The sequence below is a fragment of the Arachis duranensis genome, chromosome 6 (assembly GCF_000817695.3).
Source record: "Arachis duranensis cultivar V14167 chromosome 6, aradu.V14167.gnm2.J7QH, whole genome shotgun sequence".
NCBI classification, from domain to species: Eukaryota; Viridiplantae; Streptophyta; class Magnoliopsida; order Fabales; family Fabaceae; genus Arachis; species Arachis duranensis.
Window position 1 is genome coordinate 97,689,171 of NC_029777.3, and position 9,519 is coordinate 97,698,689.

Here is a 9,519-nt window from a genome sequence, read left to right on the forward strand (position 1 = left end):
GAGAAATCTGTTAGCTCAGGTTCTTGCACTCTCAAATTTTCTCCTTGAATCAAACCGTGACTATTCACCCCTTTTATAGAAAAGTGAAGCCTTCACAGTTGAAACACAAAAACCGAGCTTAGCTTCTTTTCCTCCAAAACAAAACCGGTTTGGCTACACAGAGAGAAAAGGTAACTCGTGCAAAATCCAACATGCAAGTACCTCTAGTTCTTCCTTGGTCATCTCACTTCATCAATCCGGGTGCTCCATCCTTGGCTTGCTCTCCAAGATGGATTTCTGGCCCTTGATGTTTCATGATGATGATGACTTCATCTGCTCCAATCTCTGCCTCTTCCATCATTTCGCCACTCTAGCTACTTCCTGTGGTGGTTGAGCAGAATCAGAGACAAGCCATGCCTCCAAGAATCTTCACCTTGCTGGCCGAATCTCCTTCTTTCTTTTTGAGTATGAAGGATCCGAGATTACCTCACCAAATGTTACCACTTTTTGGTGATAATCTCAGCCACAGCATACTTTTTTTTTCTTGCCATCATTAGGTTGATGGTCTTGGTGCATGCAGCTTCTTCTTTTCGGTGAGTAGGTGTAGCTTCCATGGCTTCCTGGACAATAACCGAAAGAGAAGAAGGAAAGAGATGAGAGAAAAGAAAGAGAAATTGAACATTAACTAATGTGTTTTGATAATGCAAAAAAAAAATGTCCACTTCCCTTTTACTGAGCAAGGTGTAGCTCATTGATACCCATCTAATCAAAGTCACTCATATTCTCTCTCATGTTTCCAATGCTAGCAAATTAAATTTGAAATCAATCTCTTAACAAGAAATGGAATCCGTTAGAAAGCATGGAGCCAATTTGCTTTCTTTTATTATATATCGGACCAAGCATTGGATCTTTGGTTTGATATGGGCTTAATGTTGAAGTTCAATAAAAACTGGCCCATTTATAACATTTGCTTTCCTGATGAATTTGATTTCGGATCAAGCATAGGAAACTTTCATTAAAATTAAATATGGGCTTGGTTGCAACAACATTGAGCTTGGCCCATTAATACAACAATTCAGCCACATAATAAGAAACATGTAGCAAGACTGATTATTAGTTTTAATTTGGGCTAGCAATATTTTATTTTCCGGCCCAAATAAAACTTGCACAGCAAAATTGATTTAATTAATATATCAATCAAAATTAGATTAATAATTTTGCTGTTAATAATGTTTGATCATTATTAATTTAATTTAGAGTTTTTCAAACTCATCAACCTTCTTAAAAGTAAAAAATATATTTTAGCTTAATGGACGAACCTGCAAGAATACATATAATTTAAATCTGTGTTGAACTTAAAATTAATCCAACCACATTAACTTGTAATTAAAATAGTTTTTAGGTAAGTGTACTGATGTTGTAGTTCAGGATGAATATGAACTGGAAGATAGCGGAGAGGACGAAGAAGAGAAGAAGACAGTAGAAAAATCGAAGAAGAGAAGACAATAATTTAGGGATTAGGGTTTTATAATTGAAAATGGATTAATTTGGATATTATTAAGCAATTTCAGGTACCAATTTAAATTAAATTCAAGTTTGGTACATATCAGCATACAGCTGGAACCACATCATCAACGTTTAAACGGCACTTTTGTAAGGGACTAACGGAGATGCACTTTTTTGAATTTCAGGGATTTAATTGGTCATTTTAAAAAGTCGAGGACTAAATTGAATAGCAGTATGAATTTTAGGGACTATTTTGGGCATTTACTCATAAAAAATAAAACTAAAATTAATAAAAAAATATTGAGAGTTTTAAATTTACAAAAAAAAATGAGAACAAATTGATAAAGGAACTAATTTGTTGTACGATATTCAATTTCAAAGATTAAAATAAGTCATTTGATGCAAAGTAAGGGATTATTTGGAGCATATGTAATAATGACATAGTGAATAACACGTGGACAAATAATATTGTGATACATAGCATAAGCTGACACATGGTAAAATAACATTGTGACACGTGGCATAACTATCCACATCAACATACCATGTGTCGCTAATTGACACGTCATCATCCTGTTATTTACACGTGTCCAAATAATGAGGTGACACGTATCACCAAAGATCCACGTCATTAAGTCACGTCAACGCGCCGTTAATGGAAAACGGATCAGGAACTAATATAGTGCAATTTTTCTAATCTCAGGGACGTAATTGGTGTAATTAGAATCTCAAAAACGATTTTAGTGCACAATGTCAATCTCAGAAACTACTTTGTAGATTTATTTCATATTCTTCCAAAGACCATCAGCCCTACAACACTATGATCACAACATTAGAAGTTTTAAAGGTCTCATTTTCAGCAAGTCTAACTATACAAAAATAAACTACCCAAAAAATCAATTGCCAAACTGCAAATAAGGGAAACCTACATCAGAAACAGCAAAAAATACTCTTCATGCAATCGCACCACAATTCACAAGAAAATTTGCGCACTTTATAATAGTCCTCATTTTAAGTAAGTACATAAAAAAAAAGTTGCATCCACAATATCTACCGTCAACAAATTTATAGGGTTCAAATTTAAAGTACATTTAGGTACACTAGTATAGGTGAAATTCTTTCTAAAGAATAACTAAAAATAAGTTATAAGAGTGTAAAACTTTTAAAATAAAAAATAAAAATAAAAAGAATATTTTGGCGCCTTTATTTTGATATGAGAGACACGTCATCAATGTTTTGAGAGTCTTCTTCGATAAGCTTCTCAGCTCTGCAGTAACCCAGTCTATACACAATACACTATACACTCCCGACTTTAACGTTTATGTTACTTCTTTCTATTTCCCACTTCTTCCGCGCCGTTTCACCTTCACCGTCACCGGAAAACCCACTTCCCCGATGAGGAAATCACTGAGGTTATCTTCCATTGGCCTCGCTGTCAACGACGTTCGGGAACCGCCGGTAATCTCAATTCCAGCTTCATTTCCAATTCCCTCTTCAATTACGCCCTAAATTCATGTCCTTAGATGTTTTACCATTTTTTCAGGTTAGGAATTTCAGGACTCGATTTTCCCTAACATCTTTCGCCAAGCGTGTTCAGCAACTCACGGAGGAGCAAGTATCCGCGATACTGAAGACTGGTTTCGGGAACTTGTTATCGGTCCCCAATCATTCACTTAGCAAAGTGTTGCTAACAGAGTTAATGGAAACTTGGAACTGCGAGAAGCAAGCTTTTGTGCTTGATTCAGGTGAAATTCGTATGACATTGTTAGATGCTGCTCTGATATTGGGGCTTCGAGTGTTTGGAAAACCGGTAGTGTTGAGAGAGGAGGAGCCATTCTCCGAATTGGAAGAGTTGTATGGTGCAACAAAGGGGAAGAGGAAGGTGGACATGAAGTCCCTTGAAGAGAGGCTTGATTCGATTGGGGGAGTTATGAGTGATGAGTTTGTGAGGACCTTCTTGCTTTACACAATTGGGACCTTTCTTTCCTCCAATGGGAAAGTGGATTCCCGGTACTTGTTGTTTCTTGAGGATTTGGATGAGGTTTGTGAGTTTGCTTGGGGTGCTGCTGTTGTTGAGGATTTGGCTCAGTGGCTTGACAAGAGGAAAGAAAACAATGTGCAGTATGTGGGTGGCTGCCTTATATTTCTCCAAGTAAGTTCGATATATCATCAAAATTTTTCTGAGATTTATGAGTGCCTAAAGATTGTGTTTATGTTGATTTGTTCTTTGTAACATTAAATTTGAAGATTGATGTGATTAATTAATGTCAATGTATTCCATACAATAAATTGCACTGAATTGAATCTTTTTATGATTGTGATCTCGTTTTGGTATTGCTAATTTGAATTAAAATAATCTCCGTATTTAGAATTAGCATTTTTCAGACATTTTGTGCTTTTTTTTTTGTCATAGTGTGGCTCTTTTGAGCTTGTCTTTTCATACTTAAATTGAATTTAACCAAGGTTATGGTATACATTGTATGAAGTGAAATATATGAATAAGGCGTGTATGCTGTAAATGTCATTGGTCATCAGAGAGTGTTGTTTTAAGTTTTGTTTCCATTATGGTGAACAGATATGGTCTTTTGAGCATTTTGATATAGCACGGCCACAGTTGCAAGGTCATGATTTGACCTTTCCTCGTGTATGTCGATGGGACAATAGCAAACCTATTCAAAGGCAAAAGCTTAGTTTAAGGTTTAAGGACCTAAACGATGACCAGGTAAACTAAAAGCTTGCTTACAACTTTGTTGGTTGTGGAGCTTATTCACTATGGTTTCTGTATTCTACTATAACATGGAAGATGGAGAAAGCATATTTCTGTCAAAGCTACTGCGACTTTTATGTTATGCTATAACATATTCAGTCGTTATTTTAAGATTTATTGATTGAAATGGCAAAAGTGAGTCCTTTGAGTTTACTGTATAGTGTAACTGGAATCTGCAGAAAATATATTTGGTGTTTGAACTTTGAATTATGACGGTTGCCTTGAATTTGTTTGTCCCACTGAAGTCTCAAAAACTTTGGTGAAAACAGAAAAGGAATGTAAAATGCTTTTAATTCCTTTGTAGTTTCTTATCTATGTATCTGCAGGTAATTTGGACCCTTCAACCTACTTCTAGTGAATTGCAATTAGAGATTATCAAAGAAGCACTTGGGGTGCTGAGTGACAGCACAGAGCTTGAAAGTGCAGAAAACTCTTTGGCAAGCACGTCAAGCAATGTGAGTTATACTTCGTTGTTTTTATTGTGCATAAAGTTTGCAAATATGAGGTTGCTTCATTCCAATGTGTATGCCACAAAACACAGGTTGATCTTTCTATTTGTTAGAAGGCTTAAAAATGATTGGTTTTATTGAGACTGCTGACATTTGAGTGAAAGCATTTGGTGTTGGTAGTCAAGTCTTGTTCAAACTTTCTGATTACTGCATTTTGTTTGAAATTTGAATAGATCAATGTTCTGGAGTTTAGTTCTTATATTTAAATACTTTGTGGGATTATCATTTTTCGTTCTTATTATTGACTGCAAATTTGACAATGGTAGGTTCATGAAGTAGATTCAGAGTCACAGCTTAGTATCTCTAGCAAGGTACATAGAGAGGAGGATGAGTATTATCCTGAAAACCTGGAAGTGGAGGACAATCCCAAAAAGTCAAGCACAAGTAACAGAGAATACACAGAGCAGAAGATCAATCTTGCAAACCTTATAGTGCTAGACACCCCTCCAAACTTGAGAACTTGTAACACAGATTATCGAGAGCAGGAGATCAATCTTGAAAACCAGGTAGTGGAGGATACCTCACCAAAGTTGAACACTTACAATGGAAAATATGAAGAAATGGAAATTCTGATAGTAGAGGACACACCTCCAAATTTGTGCTGTTCTGGTAAAGTTCATGGACAAAAAGAGATGAATCCTGAAAACCTCATAGTTGATGACACACCAAAGTCGAACACTTACAATGGAAAATATGAAGAAATGGAAAATCTGATAGTAGAGGACACACCTCCAAATTTGAGCTGTTCTAGTAAAGTTCATGGACAGAAAGAGATGAATCCTGAAAACCTCATAGTTGATGATACCCCTACAAGTACAGGCATTATTGATGAAGTAACCAGCGAACAGAAGTTCAATGAGGGAAATAGTACCCAAAAGTTGAGCCTTTCTGAGGTGAGTTTTAATTCTTCTTTTTGTTTTCAGAATCCGTAAAAAATTTGTTGTCCCATACATTTTTATAAAATTTTTCTTATAAGTATGTATCCACACTCAGATATCATATAATTATTTGAATACCAGGATGAATTAAGAAAGAGAAATGTCATGCTAGAAGAGAAAGTAGGCCAAGTAATGGAGAAAAATAAACAATTTGAAGAAGAGATCGCTGAGTTGAAGAAAGAGCTGGATAGATTGAGAGAAGAGAACAGAGGGTTAAGGCTCTATAGTACCTTTGCTGATGAATTCGAAAGGCATCTTTTGGATTATGAAACAAATTGAATCTGAGCTATCGTGACCACTACAACTAAATCTTGTTCCATTAAGGTTTGAAGGTATATAACAGTAATTTCGCATAGCATAGAATATTGAGAAGCTCGGTGTATATATTATTAGTTAACAAGGTAAATAAACGGTATCTAATTTACATGTAGTGTAAGTAGGTTTCTTTTTAGATGCAACCATGAATTGTAACTAGGACTATTTATGTTCTTGTTGGTTGTATACTACGTAGTAGATTGCTCATGTACTTTTCAAAATAGCCATTGAAATTCAAATCATATATTATTTTCCCCTATTCTTTAAGAATGACCCGACAATGTATTTTAATTAAATTATATTATTTAAAATGTATATTGCTGCTGACCATTATTTATTCATATTCAAAATTCGTAATTTTTCATATAACTGGGTGCCTTGTGTTTTAGGAAAAGAAAAAAAAAATGAAATGTACTATACTACTACCAAGATGAAAAGAAACATATCGTTATCAACTTATTATACAAACCACAGCTGCTTAATACACATTTCTTGTTTCATAGTACCTTCCTAGTAAGTAATAGAACTACGCATTATTGCGCTACAACAAGAAGACGATGATATAAGCTAGCAGACACACATACAAGAACATTAGTTGTAGAAAGCTTTGAAGGAAGCAACTTTTCTAGTCATTAAATTGATAATAAGTCATGTGACATTATTTGCACACATTACTACTAAGTAATAACATCCCTCTTCAGCTACTGCTCCACTTATCTTCAAACTTACTGCACTCTGCGAAACCAAAAGAGAGAAATATATTATAATACAAAAATAGGCAAATAGGTGTTAACAGAGAGTACCTAATTAACTAGGAACAGACAGTTCACGGCATAAATAATAATAATAATAATAAACTATTGTTTTCAATATATTGTGTTTTTTATAAGCTGCTCCAAACAATCAACAAAGTGAAAAACAAACTTAAGTAGTACGAAGAGACAAACGAAGAATAAAGCAGGTGTGGATCTATCACCATCTACTGCTATACCACCTAAAGGGAATTCCCAGTATATATAAGCTTTCTAAATTTAGAAACTTGTTTGAGATATATGCATTTGTACATATATAGAGCATAAAAGCAAATAATGGGAACACAATATCTACACCACCAAGGCAAGCATAAGGAATATATTATGTATTAAAAATGTCATGTCCACACCAAAAAATCAGCTACCATAATGTATTTATCAAAAATATATATTGTTTAACTTATTTTTAATATGTATTTCACAGGAGACTGATTTTTTTTCTTGGATTTTCTAGATATGTCACATAGCACTTTTCTTAGGGGAAAAAACGTTTATAGACATATGTATGTGAACCTGCTGCAATCAATATTGGGACTGATCTGGTAAGAAATGTTGACACCACATTTCTTTGGAACGGCAGCAGCATTGATAATGTTAAAGTTAGTGTAAGGGACTCCAACAATGGAGCTTTTAATGCAGTTGCATACGGCTTGCCGGTCCGGGGTGGTCCGAGCGGTGTTAAAGACGGTCCTAACCCCATTGCAGCACCCTTGAGGCACCGTGTTCCCCCCATACAATATGTATGACAAGCATGGCATGAGCTCGTTTGTGAGTTGGCCGCATGACACGGCTGCTTCCGCCTTTGGAACGGTGGTTATTATACTCAGTGCCGCGGCGCAGACGATCGCACAGCATACCAATCTCACCACAAGATTGTTGCTAGCCATGGTTGATATTCTCTCTAGTGAAATATCTAATGGTGTGTACTATAGTTTTGTGTATGGCTTGGCTTTTCATTGCATTGTGATCATATTTATAACGGGAGAAAGGGTACTATATGGACCAACTGGTATGTAAGACCTACAGTTGCTTGAAAGCTACAAGTGACTTTCAAGTATTTTTTTCTTTCATCATCATTAAATTTCAAGTATTTTTAAGACATAATTTTACACACATGGTAAAATAAGACTTTTTTATTTAAATAAAAAATTTATTATTTATCATTTTGATTAAAAATGAGAAGAACAATTATCATTTTGTGAATTATTGTATCGTAGTTTCGCATTCTACGTTAGAAATTGGAGAGAAAATGGAGGCCGGTTTTCTTAGAAATGAAAACATATTGACGACAAGTACTTATATATAAAAAATGATTTGAAGTATCATATTTTCTTGAATATTTAAACTTATTTAAGTTATGCTCACTATTGGAAGGTGCTAAAGGAAATAGATAATTACTCCCGTACATATTTCATATGTCTTGAGATACATATTGAAAGAGAAGAAATCAGATGAATTCTTTCTCTTGTTTTCTTTTCTTTTGTTCATTTTTTTTATAACAATCAATGTCTCTCTGTATTCTATGTAGATTTAACATGTATATATGCATGTGTGTATGTAAGTGTTTCTCAAGAAAATAATATCCTTCAATGTGTATAATGGTTCTCTCCTCAGTATATCTATGAATTGAACAGTATATGCTAGTAAATTGGTAAAATCTTTTTGAGGACCGCATATATACACTGATAAAAAAAAATGGTTTAGATATTCTATTGGTCCTATAGTTTAGCGAAATTTTTAATTAGGTTTTTATACCTTTTTTTTTTTTAATTGAGTCCTTGTATCAATTTTTTTTAATTGGGTCCCTACACTTTTTTTTCCTTTTATTTAGGTTCTTATACCAATTCTTTTTTTTAGTTGAGTCCCTATAAAATTAAGTTAATTACTATTAAAAAGGACTTAATTAAAAAAAAAAGTTAGTACAGGGACCTAATTAAAAAAAAAAGTATAGAAACCTAATTGAAAATTTCACGAAACTATAGGGACCAATAGAGTAATTAAACCTAAAAAAATACTATAATTTTTAAAATATATTTGGTATATATATTTAGGATTTGAATTTTGAGGAGAAAGTAATTATTTTGATGTATTTTTATTAGAAATTTGATTTGGGTGGAATAAATATTATTCACTTGGTTTTTTCATTATATTTTTTAAAAGGTGAATGCTACCCTACCCTCTCTAAAGTAACATGTAAGTTATCATTTCTGATGTGTCACATTCTAATTCGATATTTATTTTAATACATTTGTTATATATTTATTAAAATATTAATTTAAAAATTTTCTTATATTATCTAAATTCTAAACTAAAATATTGATGTAACAAATTAAAAATAGAAACACAAATTAGTATCACCGTAAAAATTTTTAATTTGAAAAGTTTATCGTGTCAAATAGATCTTTAAATTTGAAAATTTATTCTATACAATTTGGTTTCGAATTATATAAAAAAAGGAAAAAAATTGAAACACTTTATATCTTGTTTTTTAAAAATGGGGTAAGTACGATTTTGGTCCCTAAAGTTTAGTGCCAGAATCGAAATCGTCCCTCTTATATTTTTGGATTTAAAATCGTCATTAACGGTTTTTTTCGTATTAAAATCGTCTTTTTTAATAAATTTTTTTGTTTTATTCCTAAACTACCCCTATTCCTATTTTAATGATAAAAATTATAAAATTAAAAAAAGAAAAT

At 33.3% G+C, this 9,519-nt stretch overlaps 2 protein-coding genes across 2 annotated transcripts; one reads left to right on the plus strand and one right to left on the minus strand.

The window, feature by feature from the left end:
* Positions 1–2,798: 2,798 nt before the first annotated feature.
* LOC107494871 (uncharacterized) lies at positions 2,799–6,331 on the plus strand. Its single transcript, XM_016115910.3, has 6 exons — positions 2,799–2,943; positions 3,029–3,637; positions 4,061–4,207; positions 4,579–4,707; positions 5,028–5,654; positions 5,781–6,331. Exons 1-6 carry the CDS (start codon positions 2,881–2,883, stop codon positions 5,976–5,978), a joined length of 1,773 nt encoding a protein of 590 aa, XP_015971396.1. The 5' UTR covers positions 2,799–2,880; the 3' UTR covers positions 5,979–6,331.
* A 114-nt stretch (positions 6,332–6,445) lies between these two features.
* Positions 6,446–7,768, minus strand: LOC107494873 (non-specific lipid-transfer protein 1). The gene is made up of 2 exons (XM_016115912.3): positions 7,340–7,768; positions 6,446–6,749 (listed from the first exon to the last, which is right to left on the minus strand). Exons 1-2 carry the CDS (start codon positions 7,711–7,713, stop codon positions 6,740–6,742), a joined length of 384 nt encoding a protein of 127 aa, XP_015971398.1. The 5' UTR covers positions 7,714–7,768; the 3' UTR covers positions 6,446–6,739.
* Between the last annotated feature and the right edge of the window lie 1,751 nt (positions 7,769–9,519).

Bases quoted from the DNA above. Each gene is read 5' to 3' on its own strand.
- LOC107494873 (XM_016115912.3), bottom strand. From the start codon at position 7,713: ATGGCTAGCAACAATCTTGTGGTGAGATTGGTATGCTGTGCGATCGTC.
- LOC107494871 (XM_016115910.3), top strand. From the start codon at position 2,881: ATGAGGAAATCACTGAGGTTATCTTCCATTGGCCTCGCTGTCAACGAC. The intron at 2,944-3,028 runs GTAATCTCAATT...CCATTTTTTCAG, and splicing joins ACGACGTTCGGGAACCGCCG to GTTAGGAATTTCAGGACTCG. The intron at 3,638-4,060 runs GTAAGTTCGATA...TATGGTGAACAG, and splicing joins GCTGCCTTATATTTCTCCAA to ATATGGTCTTTTGAGCATTT.